Source organism: Salvelinus namaycush, chromosome 14 (assembly GCF_016432855.1).
Source record: "Salvelinus namaycush isolate Seneca chromosome 14, SaNama_1.0, whole genome shotgun sequence".
Classification (NCBI taxonomy): Eukaryota; Metazoa; Chordata; class Actinopteri; order Salmoniformes; family Salmonidae; genus Salvelinus; species Salvelinus namaycush.
This window is the reverse complement of record NC_052320.1, coordinates 9,408,280-9,435,182: the sequence shown is the minus strand read 5'-3', so window position 1 is coordinate 9,435,182 and position 26,903 is coordinate 9,408,280. Positions and strand designations below refer to the sequence as shown.

At 43.6% G+C, this 26,903-nt stretch overlaps 1 protein-coding gene across 2 annotated transcripts; it reads right to left on the bottom strand.

The window, feature by feature from the left end:
- Positions 1–4,794: 4,794 nt before the first annotated feature.
- On the bottom strand, positions 4,795–25,491 carry LOC120059101 (eosinophil peroxidase-like). Of its 2 annotated transcripts, none has more exons than XM_039007909.1 (13): positions 25,329–25,491; positions 15,155–15,314; positions 14,072–14,256; positions 13,823–13,955; positions 12,607–12,736; positions 12,278–12,484; positions 11,777–12,140; positions 11,328–11,488; positions 7,654–7,912; positions 7,058–7,228; positions 6,268–6,505; positions 5,857–6,106; positions 4,795–5,688 (listed from the first exon to the last, which is right to left on the bottom strand). In XM_039007909.1, the coding sequence occupies exons 2-13, from the start codon at positions 15,310–15,312 to the stop codon at positions 5,683–5,685; spliced, it is 2,262 nt and encodes a 753-aa protein (XP_038863837.1). In that variant the 5' UTR covers positions 15,313–15,314; positions 25,329–25,491; the 3' UTR covers positions 4,795–5,682. The 2 variants fall into 2 exon arrangements, with proteins under 2 accessions (XP_038863837.1, XP_038863836.1); XM_039007908.1 differs by lacking the exon at positions 25,329–25,491 and adding an exon at positions 15,988–16,105.
- Positions 25,492–26,903: the final 1,412 nt, after the last annotated feature.

Below are 26,903 nucleotides of genomic sequence, written 5' to 3'. Positions count from 1 at the left end.
CCTGTATATAGCCTCCACATTGACTCTGTACCGGTACCCCCTGTATATAGCCTCCACATTGAATCTGTACCGGTACCCCCTGTATATAGCCTCCACATTGAATCTGTACCGGTACCCCCTGTATATAGCCTCCACATTGACTCTGTACCGGTACCCCCTGTATATAGCCTCCACATTGACTCTGTACCGGTACCGCCTGTATATAAACTCCACATTGACTCTGTACCGGTACCCCCTGTATATAGCCTCCACATTGACTCTGTACCGGTACCCCCCTGTATATAGCCTCCACATTGACTCTGTACCGGTACCCCCTGTATATAGCCTCCACATTGACTCTGTACCGGTACCCCCTGTATATAAACTCCACATTGACTCTGTACCGGTACCCCCTGTATATAGCCTCCACATTGACTCTGTACCGGTACCGCCTGTATATAGCCTCCACATTGACTCTGTACCGGTACCCCTGTATATAGCCTCCACATTGACTCTGTACCAGTATCCCTGTATATAGCCTCGCTATTGTTATTTTACTGCTGCTCTTTCATTATTATTATACTTTTTTGGGGGGGGGGGGGGGGGGGGGGGGGGTATTTTTCTTAAAACTGCATTGTTGGTTAAGGGCTTGTAAGTAAACATTTCACTACCTGTTGTATTCGGTGCATGTGACAAATACAATTTGATTTGAATGTCCTTGAGTGGCCCAGCCAGAGCCCGGACTTGAACTCGATCGAACATCTCTGGAGAGACATGGAAATAGCTGTGCAGCGATGTTCCCATTCAACCCGACAGAGCTTGAGAGGATCTGCAGATAAGATTGGGAGAAACTCCCCAAATACACGTGTGCCAAGCTTGTAGCGTCATACCCAAGAAGACAAGAGGCTGTAATCGATGCCAAAGGTGCTTCAACTGAGTAAAGGGTCTGAATGCTTATGTAAATGTGATGTTTCAGTTTAAATATTTATAAAAATTGCTAAAAAATCTAAAAACCTGTTTTTGCTTTGTCCTTGTAGTGTACTGTGTGTAGATTGATAAGGGGAGAAAACTATTTAATCCATTTTAGAATAAGGCCGTAATGTAACAAAATGTGGAAAAAGTCAAGGGGTCTGAATACTACCTGAATGCACTGTATATCAAAGAATGTTCTTTTGGCCATGACAATGCTTTCATGTAAGTTATTGAAGTGGATAGAACTATTTTACACTATTGGACATTTTGGAGAGATTTATTACACATAGAACTCCTGGAACCAACCCAGTGGCCTTGTGGGTGAAGTGTCTGCCTAGAGATTGGAAGGTTATTCATGGTTGAGTTATACCAAAGACTAAAAACGGGACCTGATGCCTCTGCTTGGCACTCAGAATGAAAGAGATGTATTGGGCGTAAGGCCCTGTGACAGAGTAGTGTCCTGTCCAGGATGTTCTAGTTTGGACTAGGCTTATTTACGTAGTAGAGGACACCTGGGCCTTGTTATGGATGAAAACCTATACAGACAGATTGGTATAAGATATCTGCTCAATTTCTTTTGCACATGTTGACAAGACGATAAGGGGTCACCGAAGTGGAATATTGCCCAATAAAGCTTCTTTGAATAAGCCTCTTCGTGTACACCTGATAAAACAAACAAGAGGTTTTTATATTTTAATCTTCTGTGTTGTATATTAAAGTGTCTCAAACTTAAAAACATTTCAAGTCAATATCTGACATGGTACAGGTGTCTTCAATTTGAGCCAATAACCATGTGTGTGAGGTGTATACTTTTGATACCACAAAGATTTGTATAAGACTACCAAAAAACACCCTGTGTGACCCTGTTTTAGAACATTGTCACTCAGGAGGTGGACACTATTTGGCATGACATAAACCTGCCACATTTTCCAAAACTATGGGTGGCAAGCCAACCTGAATAATGACTCTTTAATTTTGAACAAATAGCTTGGTTATTGTTTATGGCTTGGAGTCTGAAATTAAATAGGTAAACATTTTCATACCCAGTCTTTCCTATATTTTCCTTAAAACTCCTCTTCAACTTATCTTTCATTCCATGTTTTCTACAAACCTTCCAGAAAGGCCAGGAGTAAATGAGTAATGGCAAACCTTGTTAAAGGCCTTAAAGGTCCAGTGCAACATGACTAAGGTCATTTGAAATAAAACAGCCACACCAATGCTTTGGACCTGGTTTAGATATGTTCCTTTTTTATGCTGATTTCAGGCAGTGATACTTATTGATGTTATTTTAAGGAGGGTACCAAGAGTGTTAAGTATTCTTCATTGTGTAAAGTGATAGGGTTAGGGCAGCGGTCACCAAATGGGGTCGCAGGAGAATTTCCAAAATCCTGATAAAAATAAAATATTATAACATCGTCTTTGTCTCTCAAAATTATTGTAACTTTAAAAATCTAAATGAAAATAATTCAAATCTAAAAGTTTAAGTAAAGGTTAAATAAAACAATAATAATTATTCAACCAAAGAGCATCCTTAGATCGTGGGGGAAATGCCGCCCTTGACAGTTGCACTGGAATCATTCCCATGGTGAATGGCTAAGCTTGCAATGTTGATATTACCGGTCGCATTTGATATGGTGAAAACCATGTGTGCGGGAGGCAGAGACACAGAAACTCACAACAATAACTTTGTCAGATAACAACACTGTGAAACAAATAATTGATGCTATAGCTAGCTGTCAAGAGGAAACGGACTGAACAACTCAAAAACTCCACACCATATGCTCTCCAAATGGAAGTTAGCTGTGAGGGCCGACATGCCCATGCATTGACTTTTGTTCACTATATGCCGGCCCGGGGATGTTAGGACGAGGACAAAATGCTATTCACGAGGACAAATTGTTCTGTCTCGGTGATGTTCAGTGTTCTGCGTGGCTAGATTGACGAAAAACAGATTCCATATGATCGAATGGTGGTCTTTTGCACAGATGGGGCTCCATCTAGCACGGGGCGGTGAGCAGGCCTCTGCACTCTAGTTATGAATGTCTCCCAATGCTATACGGACGCCTTATATGATACACCCGCTGAGCTATAATGAATACACCGAGAGCAACTGGTGGCAAAAGAGCTGAGCGCAGAACTCGGAGATACGCAGCAGGTAGATTTGTAAATTACATCGCGCACGCCTGTTCGCGAAACTATATGGATATATGAGATCATAGCATGACAATGTTCTATTTCACACCGAGGCTAGGTGGTTATCGAGGGAATATTTTTTCGAATTGAGAGAGGAACAGATGTCATTCGCAATGGATGTAAAAACAAACCGAGTTTGTTGACTTTCTGTGCAATGAAAATAAAACGTGTATCCTTGCCTATGTAACTGACATATTTGTGAAACTGAACGCAAGGATGCAAGGGAAATACAAAAACAAAAAAAGTATACAGATTAGTGACCGAATCTGCGAAACCCATTTGACTGTGATCCTTGCTCAGTTGACATGCAGGTATGTGAAATCGAATGCTGCAGACAACGCATTCACGGCTCACTATGGAGGAGTTTTGGATCCTGACTAAAACGGAATAGTGTGCCGTCTCCCTCCAAGCTTTACAACTCATGGTACTCTGATTCAGTGCTCTCGTCTGCATTGCGCACTGTCGATCACGCCCCCTGACTTTGAGACATACATCCCAGTGTTGCCAACTAATTTTCAGGGTAAATTGCTATAGGCAGGTTGATTTGTTGTTAAAAGTTGCTCAATGATGTTGCGATGTCGTTGAGTGATAACGTAAAACTGCGTCATTACGTAGAATACGCAATAACGTTACTCAAATTGACTGGCCATCTCCGCAAAAAATAGGATTTGACATTTGTTCAGGTACAGACTCTCACTATTTTCTGTACTTCTGGCTGTACAATTTTGATTGAGACATGTTGATTGATGTTGTAAGTTCTGTTCAAGATCAAACATTCGTGACCAGCTATATTCATTGGGTTTGGCTCGCTGAACCCGTACTACTGCTGCTGCAGTCAGCCAACAATGATTTGAAATTTACTGAAGTTGCTGCTGGCTGAGCGCCTGCTGCTGACGTCACTCACAATGCACTTTTGCAGCCAGGCACGTGTGTTGTGACTGAGTGTGTGACAGAAAAAAAAGTGTTTGTGTCCTTTAGAGGGAAAATGCGTGCATTTTAGCGTTTGAGTCACTTTTCAAAATTTGCTAAAAGTTCCAAATACATTTTTAAAAGTAGCTAAATGTGTTGCTAGGTGCTGTTTGAAAAAAAAGTTGCCAGGGTTGTCTGAAAAGTTGCTAAATCTAGCAACAAAATTGCTAAATTGTCATCACTGCAAGACGCACCCATCTCATTAGTGGTGGTGAGATAAGATACATTATGTCAGACTAATTTGTAATTGACTGTTAAGAATGTGATGGTGAGTTGAGAATACATTCAGCAATACTGTTAATGTTTTTCAACTGACTGCCATAGCCCATAATAAAAAGTTAACATTGGCTGTTAATTACATCATTGTTTTTCACATGGTTGGGGTCGTGAGAATGTTAAGATATCAAAATGCAGTCCCCTGGGTTAGGGTAGTAGTATGCCACCTGTTTTTTCATACAAGCACTCAGCATAGAAGAGGTTAACACACCATTTACTTTTAGCAGCCGCTCTGATCCAGAGCAATAAGGGTTAAGTGCCTTGCTCAAGGGCACATCAACAGATATTTCACCTAGTCAGCTCGAGGATTCGACCCAGCAACCTTTACTGTTACTGGCCCAACGCTCTTAACCACTAGGCTACCTGTCACCATGCAAATAATTTGCAACCATACAAATATTTTTTCTGTCTTAAGTCTTTTTATTTTCATTTTCTGATGCAGTGCTTATTTACGCAATAAAACACACGAATACAGTATTTCAATAAAATATTAGCGAAATGCACCATTAACAAACAGTAAACATTTAAATCAGTACAAAATTCAGAAGGTGCGCAAAATCTACAATTAGCAAAGTCTTATGATAACTGACATGAACATAGGCTACAAATATAATCTAAGATTGTTGATAATAAACTAATTACACAATTATCCAAAATGTGCTACTAGAACTTCTAGCTGATTGACATTAGTACCACGTTTAGTGCCATCGTATGTGATTGAGGTAAGGCGGTGTGTATATAGGAATTCTTTGGGGAAAAAATACTTTATGATTTCCAAACGCTTTTATAAAGGCAAGTCTTTTACATTTCTTCGCATAAATCAATACATACAAATTTATGAAGTACTCCTTGATTGATTGTCATAGCAACACATAAGAAGTCACAATAACAAAGGCATAACAAAATAGAAGATTCCAAAGAAAGTAATTTTTAAATCCTGTTTAAAATGGCAAACACCCTTACTGGTTAATTGACCTTGACCAACTGCAAGAAGTGCAGAAGCTGTCTGAAGTGAGGCCATTGACACAATTCACCTCATTGTTAAGCCACAGGTCCACACTGAGAAACTAAAGGAAAACTGGTATCACCAGATGTGGTGCTGGTGGTTAGGAACACCCCTGACTTTGTATTGTAATGGTTCGGTCTGTTGTAGACAACCTGGCTAAAAACGATGGCTTTGTTGTGTGTGAGGAAGTTGTCGGTCAGCTGGACAGAGAAGGCGGAGAGCTGCTGATGGCATATGTTGCTGCTGGGCCCTGGGGTGTCCAGGTGGGTACGAGGGAGGGGCTCACATCAGATCTACAGAGGAATAGAGAAAAATAGGATGATGTCTGGAGAGAGGGTTGGATGGAGAGCGGGGCAGAAGGAAAGAGGTGAGAGAGGGTGGAGTGGTAGAGAGAGAGAGAGAGAGAGAGGGGTGGATGGATTAAAAGACACCTTAACTGATATTGTAGTTCAATCTACTACCTCGTTGTCCTGGTCCGAATTCTCATGCTGCTCCTGATCGGCCGTAGAAGCGCTCTCCTTCCAGGCACTAAGGTTTAATTGCTGGATGTTGTTGCACTTGATGGGTGTGTTCTCTCCCTCAGGGATGCGGAAGGGGTCACGTGATACGGCTGTAATGCCAGTGTTGTCACAGATGATCTGAGCCAGAGAGACATTTTTCAGGGCCTTCCTCTGTGCCGAGGTGAAGACGCCTGGGTTTTCATACCATAGCCTGGGGATCAACAAGTGATATGAGACACATACTATTACAGACAAACACATGCTGGACCTTTAAAAAAAGTAAAAACTGCACTCTGGCAGTGCTATGTCAAATGCCTTACATGATGCAGGTCAGTCAACATCTCTCTCTCTCCCTCTCTCTCACACACACACCTGTCTCCCTGGCGGATCCTCTGGAACTGGGTGGCGATGAGGCAGGCGAAGAGAGGCCCGACGCGGCCCCTGTGTACGAAGGGTTCAGCCACGCCCCCCATCCACACGTCAATGTTATCTGGGGTGCCGTAGAGCTGCAGCAGTCTAAAGGCCAGGTCTGTGTTGTTCAGAACCACGGCCAGCTCGCCCAGGTTACTAGGTGTTGAGAGCCCACAGAATTTACGCCAAGCGTTGTAGTCTAGGTTAGGGAAGAGAAAGGAAATAATAAATGAATGGAACTGACCAATAGAGATGCAGTACATGGAAGACGAGAGGAATGATTTTGGAACTGACCAATAGAGATACAGTACATGGAAGACGAGAGGAATGATTTTGGAACTGACCAATAGAGATGCAGTACATGGAAGACGAGAGGAATGATTTTGGAACTGACCAATAGAGATACAGTATATGGAAGACGAGAGGAATTAGAGTGATGATTGATTTTGTGTTAACAGCCAAAGGATATGAGTTTAATGGTATAGATGTGTTTATCTGTGGTATCAGTCTAACAGTATAAATGTGTTTATCTGTGGTATCAGTCTAACAGTATAGCTGTGTTTATCTGTGGTATCAGTCTAACAGTATAGATGTGTTTATCTGTGGTATCAGTCTAACAGTATAGATGTGTTTATCTGTGGTATCAGTCTAACAGTATAGATGTGTTTATCTGTGGTATCAGTCTAACAGTATAAATGTGTTATCTGTAGTATCAGTATAACAGTATAGAGGGAAAATTAAAGGTGTGTACCAGGCAGGCCATGGTCACGTCCACGCTGCATGTTGAGAGAGCCCAGGTCCAGAGCCAGATGGTTTATGAACTGGAAGAGTTTCTCCCTCAGAGCATCCACCATCATGTGGTCCTGGGTGTTCAGCTTAGCAGGGCGACCCACTAGACCACGGATAAGAGGGTCGATACCACCTGAAGGAGGACAGACAGAGAATAGGATGTTTTTTTTTAACCTTTCCCCCCATCATAGACTGTTATAAACTGGGTGGTTCAAGCCCTGAATGCTGATTGGCTGACAGCCATGGTATATCAGACCGTATACCACTGAAATGTCAAAACATTTATTTTTTACTGCTCTAATGACGTTGGTAACCAGTTTATAATAGCAATAAGGCACCTCGGGGGTTTGTGGTATATGGCCAATATACCACGACTAAGGGTTGTATCCAGGCACTCTGCTTTGCATCGTGCATAAGAACATCCCTTAGCCGTGGTATATTGGCCATATACCACACCCCCTCGGGCCTTATTGCTTAATTAATAATCCAGAGAGTGAATTAGTTTACAACTGGCAAAGGGGTCTGCAAAGCATTCCTATGTGACCCACCACCACTCACCCTCAAACACCAGCCTCCAGGGGGTGAAGAAGGCCTTGAAAAGGGGCACGCTGGGGAACATGGGATTCTCCGTGTTGTTGATGTCCAGGCGGGACAGCGTGGGCTGGATGGCCAGGTGGGCAAAGCGGTACGCTGCTGTCGCAAACACGTTGGCAATGCTGGGATCAATCGTCTCGTTGTAGCCAGGGTAACGGCCGAGCTGCCGGGCCATGGTGTCTCGGCCCACGATGTGCGGCAGGTAGTCCCTGAACACAAGCACCTGGGAGGGAGGGAGTCTGTTACTGGTACCTGGGTGGTGAATAGCGTCTGTTACTGGTACCTGGGTGGTGACATCAGTCTGTTACTGGTACCTGGGTGGTGACATCAGTCTGTTACTGGTACCTGGGTGGTGAATAGCGTCTGTTACTGGTACCTGGGTGGTGATATCATCTATAAGTCTATGCTAGGTAAAGCTCCACCTTATCTCAGTTCACTGGTCACGATAACAACACCCACCCGTAGCACGTGCTCCCACAGGTATATCTCACTGGTTATCCCCAAAGCCAACACTTCCTTTGGTCGCCTTTCGTTCCAGTTTTCTGCTGCCAATGACTGGAACGAATTGCAAAAATCGCTGAAGCTGGAGACTTATATTTCCCTCACTAACTTTAAGCATCAGCTATCTGAGCAGCTAACCAATCTCAGTTGTACATAGTCCATCTGTAAATAGCCCATCTGTAAATAGCCCACCCAATCTACCTACCTCATCCCCATATTGTTTTTATTTACTTTTCTGCTCTTTTGCACACCAGTATTAATACTTGCACATCATCATCTGCTCATCTATCACTCCAGTGTTAATTTGCTAAATTGTAATTATTTCGCTACTATGGCCTATTTATTGCCTTACCTCCTCACGCCATTTGCACACACTGTATATAGACTTTCTTTTTTTTGACTGTACGCTTGTTTATTCCATGAGTAACTCTGTGTTGTTGTTTGTGTCGCACTGCTTTGCTTTATCTTGGCCAGGTCGCAGTTGTAAATGAGAACTTGTTCTCAACTAACCTACCTGGTTAAATAAAGGTTAAATATTTATTTTTTTACAAAAAATATCAGTCTGTTACTGGTACCTGGTTGGTGATATGAGTCTGTTACTGGTACCTGGGTGGTGATATGAGTCTGTTACTGGTACCTGGGTGGTGACATCAGTCTGTTACTGGTACCTGGTTGGTGATATGAGTCTGTTACTACCTGGATGGTGATATGAGTCTGTTACTGGTACCTGGGTGGTGATATGAGTCTGTTACTGGTACCTGGATGGTGATATGAGTCTGTTACTGGTACCTGGATGGTGATATGAGTCTGTTACTGGTACCTGGGTGGTGATATGAGTCTGTTACTACCTGGGTGGTGATATGAGTCTGTTACTGGTACCTGGTTGGTGATATGAGTCTGTTACTACCTGGATGGTGATATGAGTCTGTTACTGGTACCTGGATGGTGATATGAGTCTGTTACTACCTGGGTGGTGAAATGAGTCTATTACTACCTGGATGGTGATATGAGTCTGTTACTACCTGGATGGTGATATCAGTATGTTACTGGTACCTGGGTGGTGACATCAGTCTGTTACTGGTACCTGGATGGTGATATGAGTCTGTTACTACCTGGGTGGTGATATCAGTATGTTACTGGTACCTGGGTGGTGACATCAGTCTGTTACTGGTACCTGGGTGGTGATATGAGTCTGTTACTGGTACCTGGGTGGTGATATGAGTCTGTTACTGGTACCTGGTTGGTGATATGAGTCTGTTACTGGTACCTGGGTGGTGATATGAGTCTGTTACTACCTGGATGGTGATATCAGTATGTTACTGGTACCTGGGTGGTGATATGAGTCTGTTACTGGTACCTGGGTGGTGATATGAGTCTGTTACTGGTACCTGGGTGGTGATATGAGTCTGTTACTGGTACCTGGGTGGTGATATGAGTCTGTTACTGTTACCTGGGTGGTGATATGAGTCTGTTACTGGTACCTGGTTGGTGATATGAGTCTGTTACTGGTACCTGGATGGTGATATGAGTCTGTTACTGGTACCTGGGTGGTGATATGAGTCTGTTACTGGTACCTGGGTGGTGACATCAGTCTGTTACTACCTGGGTGGTGATATGAGTCTGTTACTACCTGGGTGGTGATATGAGTCTGTTACTGGTACCTGGGTGGTGATATGAGTCTGTTACTGGTACCTGGGTGGTGACATCAGTCTGTTACTACCTGGGTGGTGATATCAGTCTGTTACTGGTACCTGGGTGGTGACATCAGTCTGTTACTGGTACCTGGGTGGTGACATCAGTCTGTTACTGGTACCTGGGTGGTGATATGAGTCTGTTACTGGTACCTGGGTGGTGATATGAGTCTGTTACTGGTACCTGGGTGGTGATATGAGTCTGTTACTGGTACCTGGGTGGTGATATGAGTCTGTTACTGGTACCTGGGTGGTGATATGAGTCTGTTACTGGTACCTGGGTGGTGACATCAGTCTGTTACTGGTACCTGGGTGGTGATATGAGTCTGTTACTGGTACCTGGGTGGTGAAATTAGTCTGTTACTGGTACCTGGGTGGTGATATGAGTCTGTTACTGGTACCTGGGTGGTGATATGAGTCTGTTACTGGTACCTGGGTGGTGATATGAGTCTGTTACTGGTACCTGGGTGGTGATATGAGTCTGTTACTGTTACCTGGGTGGTGATATGAGTCTGTTACTGGTACCTGGTTGGTGATATGAGTCTGTTACTGGTACCTGGATGGTGATATGAGTCTGTTACTGGTACCTGGGTGGTGATATGAGTCTGTTACTGGTACCTGGGTGGTGACATCAGTCTGTTACTACCTGGGTGGTGATATGAGTCTGTTACTACCTGGGTGGTGATATGAGTCTGTTACTGGTACCTGGGTGGTGATATGAGTCTGTTACTGGTACCTGGGTGGTGACATCAGTCTGTTACTACCTGGGTGGTGATATCAGTCTGTTACTGGTACCTGGGTGGTGACATCAGTCTGTTACTGGTACCTGGGTGGTGACATCAGTCTGTTACTGGTACCTGGGTGGTGATATGAGTCTGTTACTGGTACCTGGGTGGTGATATGAGTCTGTTACTGGTACCTGGGTGGTGATATGAGTCTGTTACTGGTACCTGGGTGGTGATATGAGTCTGTTACTGGTACCTGGGTGGTGACATCAGTCTGTTACTGGTACCTGGGTGGTGATATGAGTCTGTTACTGGTACCTGGGTGGTGAAATTAGTCTGTTACTGGTACCTGGGTGGTGATATGAGTCTGTTACTGGTACCTGGGTGGTGATATGAGTCTGTTACTGGTACCTGGGTGGTGATATGAGTCTGTTACTGTTACCTGGGTGGTGATATGAGTCTGTTACTGGTACCTGGGTGGTGAAATTAGTCTGTTACTGGTACCTGGTTGGTGATATGAGTCTGTTACTGGTACCTGGGTGGTGATATGAGTCTGTTACTGGTACCTGGGTGGTGATATGAGTCTGTTACTGGTACCTAGTTGGTGATATGAGTCTGTTACTGGTACCTGGGTGGTGATATGAGTCTGTTACTGGTACCTGGTTGGTGATATGAGTCTGTTACTGGTACCTGGGTGGTGATATGAGTCTGTTACTGGTACCTGGGTGTAGGCGCCCATGATCTTGCGAGCCTCCTGATAGAGTGTCTCACCGTCCCAATGTGGGTTGAGACGAAGCAGGGCACCGGCCAGACGATTGTGCTCACGCAAGAACATTGTGTGAATGGATGTCAAAGCTATGTTCTCATCCACACGAACATCACCTGGCAGACAGAGACTTACAGGTGAGGCCAGAGACTTACAGGTGAGGCAAGAGACATACAGGTGAGGCCAGAGACATACAGTTGAGGCCAGAGACATACAGGTGAGGCCAAATAGTGATTGAGAATCATATACATTGTCTTTCTGTATCCGGACAACTATTGTACATGGAAAGTCAAAGAATTCTTCTAGTCAAAGTTCTATCGCTTTTTGTCATCATTCTGTGTCTTAGACTTTAACTTAAATATACATTGGTCTACTATTCGGACAAACAGAGTTGAAAGGCTAACCTGCAATGAAACAGGGCACCTCCTTGGCATTGGTGTCGTTGGTGATTCTCCTGCGGGTGGCACACATGTTCCCCTTCACATCAGTGAAGGGAAGAAACTCACGTCCGTTGTCTTTGAACTCTTTGTTGATACGCAGCAGGCCTCCGTCGTTGGTGAGGTTACGTAGGTCACGCGCCAACCCCTCCTCAGAGCCGTACACCTGCCCCAAGTCCAGGAAGGCATTCAGGGCATTGATCTGCTCCCTCCTGTTGGCCATGTCACCGAAATTGAAAGCCGACTTTCCTGTGCCGCACACAGGCGCTGATCGGAAGACCGGGATGCAGCTGTCTGGGCCAGTGGGCAAGCGTGGGTCATTGAGAGGAATCTGGTCATGGAGGAAAAGACAAGACAGAGGTTGAAGAACTAATAATCCATGTACCATGGATCGAAAAGGGCCAGATATCCAGGGGTGCCTGTTGTAAGTGTTAGGCTGTGGGATGTGATGTGGGAGCTGTGACTGACCTGGATGGGGAAACAGGGTTCGGAGCGTTCACAGCTCTCATCACAGTCCAGGCCGTTGCTGAAGGCGCGGATGCTGGGGGAGGAGGGCGTGAATGTCAGGTCATGGTCGTTCCACTGGCCAAAAATAGTGACCATGTGTGTGAACTCGCGATCGCTCTCTACACTGGCGTCATTGGTTGCCAGGATACGGTTAGAGACCTCCCTTACCTGCACACAGGGAGGGAAGCAGGGCAGAGGGAGAACAATGAAATACAATTATGTTACTTTATATCTAACTTGTGGTGAATAGTAGCAGTTATTGCAACTATGTCTATGTATTGTCATCATACCAGAGGGAGCACAAAGTTGTTGAAGCTCCTGTTTGGGTCCCAGCTTTTGGGTCTAGAGACCCCATCGTCATACTGAGCAGGCAGCCAACGAGTGTAGGGGGTGTTTGAGGCTCCCAGACGAGGATACTTCCTAATAAGAAGGAAGAAAATACAAATCAGAACAGAGAAACCTCGCTTGAGAAACTCAAGGTTCAGGTAACTGCCAAAATAACGGAAACACTTGAGTAAATGAGGGATACAAAGTATATTAAAGGCCGGTGCTTCCACACAGGTGTGGTTCCTGAGTTAATTAAGCAATTAAAATGTATAAAAATGCTGGGCATGCCATTCTTTTGGCAATTATTTTGGCAACCATGGCTATGCCAATATAGGATGACAATGCCCCCATCCATAGAGCACTGAATGGTTTGATATGTCACGCCCTGAACATAGAGAGCTTTTTATTCTCTATGCTGGTTAGGTTGGGTTGTGACTAGGGTGGGTCATCTAGGTGATTATGTTTCTATGTTGGCCTGGTATGGTCCCAATCAGAGGCAGTTGTTTGTCGTTGTCTCTGATTGGGGATCATATTTAGGCAGCCATTTCCCCTTTATGCTTTGTGGGATCTTGTCTAGGTATAGTTGCCTGCGAGCACTACATCAGCTTCACGTTTCGTTTTGCGCTTTATTGTTTTCTTTGAGTTTCACTTCAAAATAAAGAGGATGGAATCATACCACGCTGCATCTTGGTCCACTCATTATAACGATCGTGACATGATAAGCATGAAAACAATGTAAACCATATGCCATGGCTGTCAGTCACCAGATCTCAACTCAATTGAACACTTATGGTAGATTCTGAAGTGGCGCCTGAGACAGCGTTTTCCACCACCATAAACAAAACACCAAATTATGGGATTTCCCATGGAAGAATGGTGTCGCATCCCTCCAATAGAGTTCCAGACACTTGTAGAATATATGCCAAGGTGCTCTGAAGCTGTTCTGGCAGATCATGGTGGACCAATGTCCTATTAAGAGACACTTTATGTTGGGGTTTCCTTTATTTTGGCAGTTACCTGTATAAAGCCACATCTCCTGCAGCCTATGACTGCATAGCCAGACCTCAGACCTACACTGATTGCACTTCCCTTTATATTCCACCCTATACAACTACTGTGCACAAGGCTTTCAAATTGTTGTGTCAAAGTATTAAACCCGCCATGCCCTGGTGCTCTTACAGGTTGTTGCAGACGCTGGTGGCTGTGCGGTACTTGTTAACGTTGGGTGTGGTGCGGCAGGAGGGTTTGCTGACACGAGCTGCACAGCCAGTTACCCGGGCAATGGTGTCTAGCTCCTGTGGTGTGAGGAGGTCTGAGAAACAAGAGATAAGGAATAATGTGAAATATGTGTTTGTGTGTGGATGTGTGTGTGTCTGAGTGTATGTGTCTTGGCGCGTATGTGCGTATGTATATTTGTGTGCAACTGACCTGTTGCGTTGAGCGAGCGTTTGTGCAGCCTGTGGGTGTGGTGGACTTTCTCATGGATCAGTCTCAAGGTGTTCTCCAGGTAGTCTGCAGACCGGACAGCAGAGCGTGTGTCCCTGGCAGGCTGCTTCAGGAGACGCAGGACATCTGAGGGCCTGATGGACTGTCCACGCACTCTCTCCAGACTCCTAAGATATGGACAAGCACAGTGGTGTAAAGTACTTAAGTAAAAATACTTTAATGTACTACATAAGTCGTTTTTTGGTGTATCTGTACCTTACTTTACTATTTATATTTTTGACAACTTTTACTTTTACTTCAATTCATTCCTAAAGAAAATATGTACTTTTTACTCCATACATTTTCCCTGACACCCAAAAGTACTTGTTACATTTTGAATGCTTTAGCAGGACAGGAAAATGGTCCAATTCACAGTTATCAAGAGAACATCCCTGGTCATCCCTACTGCCTCTGATCTGGCTGACTCACTAAACACAAACGCTTGGTTTCTAAATGATGTCTGAGTGTTGGCGTGTGCCCCTGGCTATCTGTAAATAAAAAAGAAAAGAAAATGGTGCTGTCTGATTTGCTTAATGTAAGGAATGTAAAATGATTTATACTTTTAATACTTAACTATATTTTAGCATTTACATTTACTTTTGATACTTAAGAATATTTAAAACCAAATACCTTTTGACTTTTATTCAAGTAGTATTTTACTTGGTGACATAATATTCTGTAAAGGTATCTTCACTGGACAAGCAGAGTTTTGAACAGAAACAAGCTCCTGCAGTTGAATTAACATCTTTGTACAGAGGCAGATTTATTGTACTAATAATAAGAACTTACGAGAAATAGAAATAGTGAACCTATTATTTTCTAAAGGAAATACAAAAGGTACAATTAAAGCAAATTGAAAAATTAGAAAGACTAAGCCAGTGCAAATCTGTTTCTTCGACTGAGTGAGACAATTGTGCTAGTTGCATACGGAGTAAGACACTAGTGCTGGTCATTTCATTTTACCCAATTTACAAAGACAGAGATGATCGACTACATCTGACGAGATCAACTGTCAGGTTTACTCACTTTTCTCTGGAGTACTTGTAGGCTTCATCTACAAGTCTCTTTGCCTCCTCTATTGAACTGTGAATGAAAGGGCCACCCAAACTTTCCTGTGTAGACAGTGCTGGCTGGATGAACATCAGGCACAGCCCCAATGCCAGGAGGGAGGGAAACGGCTTCATCTCTAGAAAGCAGAAAGGGAGGTTTATCAGTTTACCATCCTTACAAAACATGCTGCTCTCTTCAATGTAATGAGCAAATCTTTTGCTTCTCGCTGTTTTTCAAATTGTGAGAGACAACTACAGAGACTTCTCAAAAAATGTATGAAATCATTTTGCACACAATAATCATATTAAAAACTAGCGCTGTCAGTGTAAATCAGCTAACTCGAGTTAACTTTATATAATTTTATTGCACTGTTTTTTTATTGTGATTAACCGCATTGTCTGAAAGCGTTGAAAATGCACTGAAAACATCCGCAATACATCATCTATACAGCTAAAAACAACAATACAATGTAAAAATTATTTGACATTGAGGTTAACGAAAGTGTGCTTTCTAAATGTACCTAATTTTGCTTACCGTTACTTACAAAATCAAGATGTCAATATTCTTGTAATATTTTTTTGTATGAAAAAATACAGCTCAGTTTGAGCAAATTCTGAATTTGCAATTAATTGCGAATAATCACAGCAATTGCAGCGATTAAATCAATTCAATGTTTGAATCATTTGACATCCCTATTAATAACACATTCATGCATGGATCAGAATTACCATGGTTAACAGAAAAACTCAAATATAACCTGATGATCAGACAAGAGAAACATACAGCAAATGTATTTTATTCAATCTTACCTTTGTTTTAACAAGTCTTGTTGTGAAGTCTTGTTGAGAAGTAAACTCGTCTGTAGAGCCCTCTCTAACAGTTCTATGTATAGTCAATGTTGCAAAGCCCCACCCCTATTATCTCCCATTTTATTTTTGTTTAACTAGGCAAGTTGTTATTTACAATGACGGCCTACCAATGACGACATCATGCAACTTCCTTCTTCCTTCTTGCCTTGACCAAATCGATCATTAACTGATAATATTATTTAGTGTGCTACTTTTGAGTCAGTCAAGGAAAATGGTAAATGCTTACTCTATATTCTAGCCAGCTGTTTCCTGCTAGAACCCTATTGCAGTATCATGAGTTAAATGATTGTGATGATTATGCCTGCATGGTCTATGGTCTGGGCTTACAAGAATGAATGAATGAATGACTTTATTTTGAGCTGCTGTGTACGCAGAGCTTTTCGGTAATGGCGCACTTACAACCAGTACAATGTATACAAGTTCACCGCTCTTTTTTGCTTTGCATTTCTTCTGTGTAATGTGTTCACAAACACACTCTTGGAATATTTTTTTCAATATCTAGAACCTTAATTAAAGGGTTCTTTGCCTTTCCCCATGGGAGAACCCTTTAAAGAACCCTTTTAGGTTCCATGTAAACCCCTTTCCACAGAGGGTTCTACATGGATCCCAAAATAGTTATTCAAAGGGTTCTTCTGTGGGGAAAGCCAAGTAACCCTTTTGGAACCCTTTTTTCAAAGATTGCAGCTTCACGATATTTGAATTAGGGAAATTGACATCATGCAACAGACTTGTGCATTGTAATTTAAATATGTGCTTTAGGATTGTATCGTAAAGCACTGATTTCTAGTCACAAACTTTACTTTTGTCAAGTCAAATTGGTCCATGGGTAGACCCCCAGAGCTAGCTATAGTCTGTTGAAATTACCTCCACAGGGAAGTTTCTGAGTAAAAAATTAAGGTCCTTATCTCCAAAAATGACTAAGATCTTTTGAAATATAATATATATTCACCATCATTCTCCCTTGTTGCAGGGAATGACACTTAACTATGTTCCTTTGAGTAATGGTGCCCGATCATTTCCTTGTATGCACCGCAGCATTATTGTTCTTTGTGTAATGGTTAAAGGAAATCCCCAGGGAATATTTTACCTGTGATGATAGTGTGTTTCCTTGATTACCCATCTGATTATCGGGGTTTGTGCCTGGTAAGGGGATGACCATTCACTCATCTCAAACAATGATACTACAATATGTTTCAGAACACAAGATATGGTTTTGTTTTACCTGGCTGATTACTACAGTTATTTTTATTCAGTCACTTTGGTGCATTTTCAGAACTCAATGCTTCAAACATCAAAACAGATCATCAAAATACCAATTTTAGCCTCTACACCTTAGGCAGTATTGCCTCCATGGCCTATCCTGCCATATGGGGGACAAAACATATTTGGTTTATTGTACCTATGCAAGTCAACACATAGTGATATCAAGAATCAATGTACAGTTGAAGTCGGAAGTTTACATACACTTGAGGTTGGAGTCATTAAAACTCGTTTTTCAACCACTCCACAAATTTCTTGTTAACAAACTATAGTTTTGGCAAATCGTTTAGGACATCTACTTTGTGCAGAACACAAGTCATTTTTCCAACTATTGTTTACAGACAGATTATTTAACTTATAATTCACTGTATCACAATTCCAGTCGGTCAGAAGTTTACATACACTAAGTTGACTGTGCCTTTTAACAGCTTGGAAAATTCCAGAAAATGATGTCAATGCTTTAGAAGCTTCTGATAGGCTAATTGACATCATTTGATTCAATTGGAGGTGTACCTGTGGATATATTTCAAGGCCTACCTTCAAACTCAGTGCCTCTTTGGTGCGAAAAGTGAAAATCAATCCCAGAACAATAGTAAAGGACCTTGTTAGGATGCTGGAGTAAACAGGTACAAAAGTATCTATACCCACAGTAAAAACGAGTCCTATATCAACATAACCTGAAAGGCCGCTCATCAAGGAAGAAGCCACTGCTCCAAAACCGTCATAAAAAGCCAGACTATGGTTTGCAACTGCACATGGGGACAAAGATCGTACTTTTTGGAGAAATGTCCTCTGGTCTGATGAAACAAAATGGAACTGTTTGGCCATAATGACCATCGTTATGTTGTGGGGGTGCTTTGCTGCAGGAGGTACTGGTGCACTTCACAGAATAGATGGCATCATGAGGCAGGACAATTACGTGGATATATTGAAGCAACATCTCAAGACATCAGTCAGGAAGTGAAAGTTTGATCGCAAATGGGTCTTCCAAATAGACAATGCATACTTCCAAAGTTGTGGCAAAACGGCTTAAGGACAACAAAGTCAAGGTATTGGAGTGGCCATCACAAAGCCCTGACCTCAATCCCATAGGAAATGTGTGGGCAGAACTGAAAAAGCTTGTGCGAGCAAAGGAGGCCTACAAACCTGACTCAGTTACACCAGCTCTGTCAGGAGGAATGGGCAAAAATTCACCCAACTTATTGTGGGAAGCTTGTGGAAGGCTACCCAAAATGTTTGACCCAGTTAAACAATTTAAAGGCAATGCTACCAAATACTAATTGAGTGTGTGTAAACTTCTGACCCACTGGGAATGTGATGAAAGAAATAAAAGCTGAAAGAAATAATTCTCTACTATTATTCTGACATTTCACATTCTTAAAATAAAGTGGTGATCCTATCTGATCTTAAAACAAGGCATTTTTACTAGGAATAAATGTCAGGAATTGTGAAAAACTGCGTTTAAATGTATTTAGCTAAGGTGTATGTAAACTTCCGACTTCAACTGTGTATACCTTGAACCCTATACTTAAGGTAGTATATGGCCCAAGAAGTGGGTCATTAGTGAGATGACAGTCATATTTCTTGGCTGCTTGGGGCGGCAGGTAGCCTAGTGGTTAGAGCGTTGGGCTAGGAACCGAAAGGTTGCAAGTTCAAATCCCCGAGCTGACAAGGTACAAATCTGTCGTTCTGCCCCTGAACAAGGCAGTTAACCCACTGTTCCTAGGCCGTCATTGAAAATAAGAGTTTGTTCTTAACTGACTTGCCTAGTTAAATAAAGGTTAAAAATGTAAGTCGCTCTGGATAAGAGCGTCTGCTAAATGACTTAAATGTAAATGCTTCTCTTTCATTATTTTATTATTTTATTTAGATAGGAGTGATTATAGCCCTCTCGCTTCGCCACTTCCTCTCTGCTGAAACTATGTCATCGAAACAGTGCCCCTCTGTATGTAACCCCTGTTTCTGATGCTGTCTGGACAGAAATAGTATGACATTACATAGTCTTTTGGTCCAGACAGCATCAGATACATGGTCTACACCTATTGAGACAGAGGGGGCGCTGTTTCACTGTCCAGACAGCATCAGATACATGGTCTACACCTACTGAGACAGAGGGGGCGCTGTTTCACTGTCCAGACAGCATCAGATACATGGTCTACAACTACTGAGACAGAGGTGGCGCTGTTTCACTGTCCAGAAAGCATCAGAAACATGGTCTACACCTACTGAGACAGAGGGGGCGCCGTTTCACTGTCCAGACAGCATCAGATACATGGTTTACACCTACTGAGACAGAGGGGGCGCTGTTTCACAGTCCAGAAAGCATCAGAAACATGGTCTACACCTACTGAGACAGAGGGGCACTGTTTCGCTTGCTTAGATGCTTTATCTGAGATTGATGCGTCTTTTTGTCGGCGCGCGTCTCGGTCAAATAAATGATCAATATTTCAATATTTTATTTAAACAGGCAAAGATGTGCGGTAGCATGGGCCAGGTCCCCAAATAGCCTCCAATAACAGCAGATCTGGCTACATCATGGCCTGGTAGAGAAACTGCTCTGTTCACGACCACAAGGCCCTTCAGTGGGCAGCCTGCAGCGGGTGGTGAAGACAGCCCAGCCGTGCTCCCACCCATACAGGACATGTCCTCAAAGCGGTGCTTGAGGAAGACCTGGAACATCATCGAGGTCCCCACACAGCGCAGCCATGGATTGTTCACTCCCTTACCGTTGGGCAGATGTATCGGAGCATCGGGTCTAAGACAACCTGGCTCATAGACAGTTTCTATCTGCGCTGCCCAGCCAGCCACAAGCCATCAGACTGCTGAACACTTAAACTGGACTGATCATCTGTACAGACTCCGCACCATAACATACACACACAATATTGAACTGTACATTTGTAATTCTACATTTTTATTCTATTCCATCGAGCTTTATTTGGATGGTTTATTATTATTATTATCAGTCCATAATGGAGGGAACCTTCAAGTCAGCATTTCATTGTACCATCTACAGTACACCATGTGTATCCTGTGGATATAACAAATTAACTTGATTTGACAATGTGCACACATAGTCAATATCTGACTTTCAAAATGCAATATTCACATTTCTTGTCATTTGTTAAAAGTACATTTAACTATCACGTCTAATTTTAAAGAAGTCTCTAGGTATTGCTTGCCTGAGGTAGAGTACCTTATGATAAGTTGTAGCTTACACTATCTACCAAGGGAGTTCTCATCTTGTCACAGTTCCAAAAGTGGTGATTGAAGGAGTCAGGCGCAGAGAGCAAGGAGTTCAGAAGCAAGTGGATTTAATATTCCAAAAATAACAGCGAGGCGGCTACGCCACACACACAAGGGCGCGTCAAGTCACAGTCCAAAACAAACAGGACTAAATCTAATCGGAACAGACACCACAATAAATAACGAAACACCACAAACAGAAAAACAAGCCCGCACAAAAGTCGGCGGGCCAACTGGGTTTAAATAGCCCACAATGAACCTAAACACAAAACAGGTGCAACAAATCAAACAAAACTAAATGAAACAGAAAAGGGGATCGGTGGCAGCAAGTAGGCCGGAGACGACGACCGCCGCGCGCCGCCCAAACGGGAAGAGGCACCATCTTTGGCGGGATTCGTGACACATCTGTATTATTTGTAGCCGTCTATTTACCACCACAAAAAGAAGCTGGCAGAAAGACCGCTCTCAACCAACTCTATAAGGCCATAAGCAAAGAAGAAAATGCTCACCCAGAAGCGGTGCTCCTAGTGGCCGGAGACTTTAATGCAGGCAAACTTAAATCAGTTTTGCAACATTTTTACCAGCATGTCACATGTGCAACCAGGAGAAAAAAAATCCTAGACTACCAGTACTCCACACACAGAGATGCATACAAAGCTCTCCCCCGCCCTCCATTTTGCAAATCTGACCATAATTCTATCCTCCTGACTCCTGCTTACCAGCAAAAACTAAAGCAGGAAGTACCAGTGACTCGCTCAATATGGAAGTGGTCAAATGACGCGGATGCTACACTACAGGACTGTTTTGCTGGCACAGACTGGAATATGTTCCGGGATTCATCCAATGGCATTGAGGAATACACCACCTCAGTCATCGGCTTCATCAATAAGTGCATCGACGACGTCGCCCCCACAGTGACTGTACGTACATATCCCAACCAGAAGCCATGGATTACAGTCAACATCCACATCGAGCTAAAGGCTAGAGCTGCCACTTTCAAGGAGCGCTTATAACGCTTATAAGAAATCCTGCTATGCCCTCAGACGAACCATCAAACAAGCAAAGCGTCAATACAGGATTAAGATTGAATCCTACTACACCAGCTCTGACACTCGTCGGATGTTGCAGGGCTTGAAAACTATTACGGACTACAAAGGGAAACCCAGACGCGAGCTGCCCAGTGACGCGAGCCTACCAGACGAGCTAAATGCATTTTTTGCTCGATTCGAAGCAAGCAACACTGAAGCATGGACGAGAGCACCAGCTGTTCTGGATGGCTGTGTGATAACGCTCTCGGTAGCCAATGTGAACAAAACCTTTAAACAGGTCAACATTCACAAAGCCGCTGGGCCAGACGGATTACCAGGACATGTACTCAAAGCATGTGCACACCAACTGGCAAGTGTCTTCACTGACATTTTCAACGTCTCCCTGACCGAGTCTGTAATACCTACATGTTTCAAGCAGACCACCATAGTCCCTGTGCCCAAGGAAGCGAAGGTAACCTGCCTAAATGATTACTGCCCCGTGACACTCATGTCGGTAGCCATGAAGTGCTGGCTCACATCAACAGCATCCTCCCAGACACCCTAGACCCACTCCAATTTGCATGCCGCCCCAACAGATCCACAGATGACGCAATCTCAATCGCACTCCACACTGCCCTTTCTCACCTGGACAAAAGGAACACCTATGTGAGAATGCTGTTCATTGACTACAGATCAGCGTTCAACACCATAGTGCCCACGAAGCTCATCACTAAGCTAAGGACTCTGGGACTAAACACCTCCCTCTGCAACTCGATCCTGGACTTACTGACGGGCCGCCCCCAGGTGGTAAGAGTAGGCAACAACACGTCTGCCACGCTGATCCTTAACACTGGGGCCCCTCAGGGGTGTGTACTTAGTCCCCTCCTGTATTCCTTGTTCACCCACGACTGCGTGGCCAAACACGACTCCAACACCATCATTAAGTTTGCTGACGACACAACAAAGTACACACCCCTGAGGGGCCCCAGTGTTAAGGATCAGCGTGGCAGACGTGTTGTTGCCTACTCTTACCACCTGGGGGGCGGCCCGTCAGATCACCGCTGATCACCGACAACGATGATATGGCCTATAGGGAGGAGGTCAGAGAACTGGCAGTGTGGTGCAAGGACAACAACCTCTCCCTCAATGTGAGCAAGACAAAGGAGCTGATTGTGGACTACAGGAAAAGGCGGGCCGAACAGGCCCCCATTAACATAGTGGAGCGGGTCGAGAGCTTCAAGTTCCTTGGCGTCCACATCACCAACGAACTATCATGGTCGAAACATACCAAGACAGTTGTGAAGAGGGCACAACAAAACCTTTTCCCCCTCAGGAGAATGAAAAGATTTATCATGGGTCCCCAGATCCTCAAAAGGTTCTACAGCTGCACCATCGATTGCACCCTGACCGGTTGCATCACCGCCTGGTATGGCAACTGCTCGGCATCTGACCGTAAGGCGCTACAGAGGGTAGTCCGAACGGCCCAGTACATCACTGGGGCCAAGCTTCCTACCATCCAGGACCTATATAATAGGCGGTGTCAGAGGAAAGCCCATAAAATTGGCAGAGACTCCAGTCACCCAAGTTATAGACTGTTTTCTCTGCTACCGCACGGCAAGCGGTACCGGAGCGTCAAGTCCAGGACCAAAAGGCTCCTCAACAGCTTCTACCCCAAAGCCATAAGACTGCTGAACAGTTCATAAAATCGCCACCGGACAATTTACATTGACCCCCCTCCCTTTTGTACACTGCTGCTACTCGCTGTTTGTTTGTTACCTATGCATAGTCATTTCGCCCCGACCTACATATTACCTCAACTAGCCTGTACCCCATCACACTGACTCGGTACTGGTGCCCCCTGTATATAGCCTCATTGTTGTTATTCTTATTGAGTTATTTTGTATTATTACTTTTTATTTGATTCTATTTGGTAAATATTTTCTTCTTCTTGAACTGCACTGTTGGTTAAGGGCTTGTAAGTAAGCATTTCACAGTAAAGTCTACATTTATTGTATTCGGCGCATGTGACAAATAAAGTTTGATTTGATTTAACCAAACTGTTCAACACTGATAAGTACTTAAACTTTGCACTATACAGATTTGTTTATCTACATAGTTTGATAACTGCTGAACACTAAAATTCTATATTTTAAAACACGAATGAATCAACTGACATCAATTTACACTGGAAGGTAAAACCAAATCATGTATGGATGTGGCTGTAAATACTACATCATCGTCCATCAGCCAGTGTGCTTCAAAAGGACAAAGTAGAAAGACTGCCATGTGCTACCATTATAGTGTAGTGTACAATGCACTGCTCAAATACAGGTTGTATATAAGAATTTATAAACTGGGTGGTTCGATCACTGAATGCTGATTGGCTGACATACTGTGGTATATCAGACCCGTATTCCACTTACGTTGGTAACCAGTTTATAATAACAATAAGGCACCTCCGGGGTTTGTGGTGTATGGCCAATATACCACGGCTAAGGGCTGTATCCAGGCACTCCGCGTCGAGCATAAGAACATCCCTTAGCTGTGGTATATTGGCAATATACCACAACCCCTTGTGCCTTATTAATGAATATTCCGCTCATCTGAATTTAATTTATACACAGTAAGCCGATGAATTTTGGCAATCAGAGAGACGTGATACTGTATCAGTTGACAAGTCACATAGAAAATGTGATCATTTACAATGTTGCATGGGGCAGAAATGGAATACACACATTGTGCTAGCTAGACCAATATGTTTGTACAGTATACTGTCTTTAAAATACTCCCATTTCTGATTATTTGTTATGAATTTAAGACGGGGGCCTTATAAGTGCTCTCCGTTTTGAGTTTTGTACTAAGAGCTTTGAAAATACACCACTTGCATGTGAAAAATGTGCCAGTGAATCTACTTTTCTGATAAACTCTTCACCTTTCTTCTTGCACAACAAGGAAATGTACCAAGGTTATACAATGGGGAAGTTTATAGCTTTGAATGAAAATGAATGGAGAAGGCATGTAATGAATAACCAGCCAGCAAATACTACAGAGATACACTACATGACCAAAAGTATGTGGACACCTGTTTGTCAAACATCTCATTCCAAAATCATGGGCATTAATATGGAGTTGTTCCACCCTTTGCTGCTATAAGATCCTCCACTCTTCTGGGAAGGCTTTCCACTAGATGTTGGAACATTGTTGCGGGGACTTGCTTCCATTCAGCCACAAGGGCATTAGTGAGGTTGGGCACTGATGTTGGCTGATTAGGCTTGGCTCATAGTCAACGTTCCAAATCATCCCAAAGGTGTTCGATGGGAATGAGGTCAGGGCTCTGTGCAGGCCAGTCAAGTACTTCTACACCGATCTTAACAAACCATTTCTGTATGGACCTCGCTTTGTGCATGGGGGCATTGTCATGCTGAAACAGGAAAGAGCCTTCCCCAAACTGTTGTCACAAAGTTGGAAGCACAGAATCGTCAGTCCAACGGCGACAAGCTTTACTCCACTCCAGTCGACGCATTGAGCATGGTGATCTTAGGCTTGTGTGTTGCTGCTCGGCCATGGAAACCTATTTCATAAAGCTCCTGACGAACTGTTATTGCGCTGACGTTGCTTCCAGAGGCAGTTTGGAACTCGGTATTGAGTGTTGCAACTGTGGACTGACAATTTTTACATGCTTCAGCACTCGGCGGTCCCATTTTGTATGACAGGGTGAAGTTGAATCTGGTAAAGAAAAGAGCCCACCTTGCTTGGCGCGGGTTCAGTCGCCTCGCTGTCCGTATGTACTCCAGGTTCCCATGGTCGGTTTCAAAGAGAAACGGGTCCGTGGAGCCCTCCAGCCAGTGTCTCCACTCATCTAATGCTAACTTCACCATCAGGAGCTCCCGGTCGCCAACATCATAGCTCCTTTCTACAGGATGCAGCTTTTTAGAGCAGTAATACAATCAAGGCACGGCATTGGACAGGCAGAGCTCTGCAGTGCTGATTTATGACATCTGAATGTGCATCAGGTGGCAACAAGATCATATTATACAGCAATGTCATCAGGTAACATGAATACAAAGACAGCGAGAGGTGGTTAGAATAGGATTTGAGGCCAAAAGTCTGTAACCAATAGAGAGTCAGAGTCCCGAGTGTGGGAACAAACATAGTCTGTCCTACGGTTGGGTAAAGAAAGTTTGTAGTCAACAAAGTATGCAAGAGTCATGAGGAAAATAGCAAAATAGTAAAATGCACAAGAAAAAACGAAATATATAATGACTTGGGGCTAGCCATTATAAGTTCAGAGTCACTCGCCCCAACAGTGCGTGTGTGCTGGAGGCGAGCGAACGATCGGGAGAAAGGGTTGAGTGTGGTGGGGTACCTGTACCAGACAGGGGGAGACAGGCCAGGGCAGACGGTGAACAGATCGCCAGGTGGAATCCAAGCAGCAGTGCAGCAAGCAACAGGAGTAGGTGTCACACCCACTTAGCTGTTGTGAAAGCAGCAGCTACACTTCCTGGGGTCCACACAAAACATGAAACATGGCATGATACAGAACATTAATAGACATTAACAGCTCACAAGGACAGAACTATATACATTTAAACATGGCCTACATATCAATACATACACACAAAATATCTAGGTCAAATAGGGGAGAGGCGTTGTGCTGTGAGGTGTTGCTTTATCTGTTTTTTGATCCACGTTTGCTGTTTATTTGAGCATGGAGTTCCATGCTCTATATAATACTGCACGCTTTCTTGTATTTGTTCTGGGGGGACTGTGAAAAGACCCCTGGTGGCATGTCTGGTGGGGTAAGTGTGTGTGTCAGAGCTGTGTGTAAGTTGACTATGCAAACAATTTGGAATTTTCAACACATGCAATTGCACCAACCTGCAAATTCACTGCACACAGGGGGCATAATAGCCTACACACGGACCTGAGATCCACACACAATGGTAAAGTCGTATAACCTGTCGCTTTGAGCTACACCGTCTACAATCCCTGTTCTGTTCGCCACACATAACCCACTCAGTATTTTAAAAACGATACATTCCAAAAAAACACTTAACAAGTCTAGGCCAACGAAAGAGGACATAGACATAACATTGAACATTTATACGTAACATTTAAAAACACTTAGCTTTTCCAGCTGAGGAGACCCCCCTCGCATGGGGTCTGTGCGTGTGCACCACCATTGAGCTGGTGGCATGGCTAGTGGCAGACCAGCAGTTGATATGTATCCACGGTGCACTGAATAGGCTACAAACTGGACAGGAACAACAACTAGGCTATGCTCAGATTCAGGATGATCACTGTAGGTTTTAGCCTGATTCA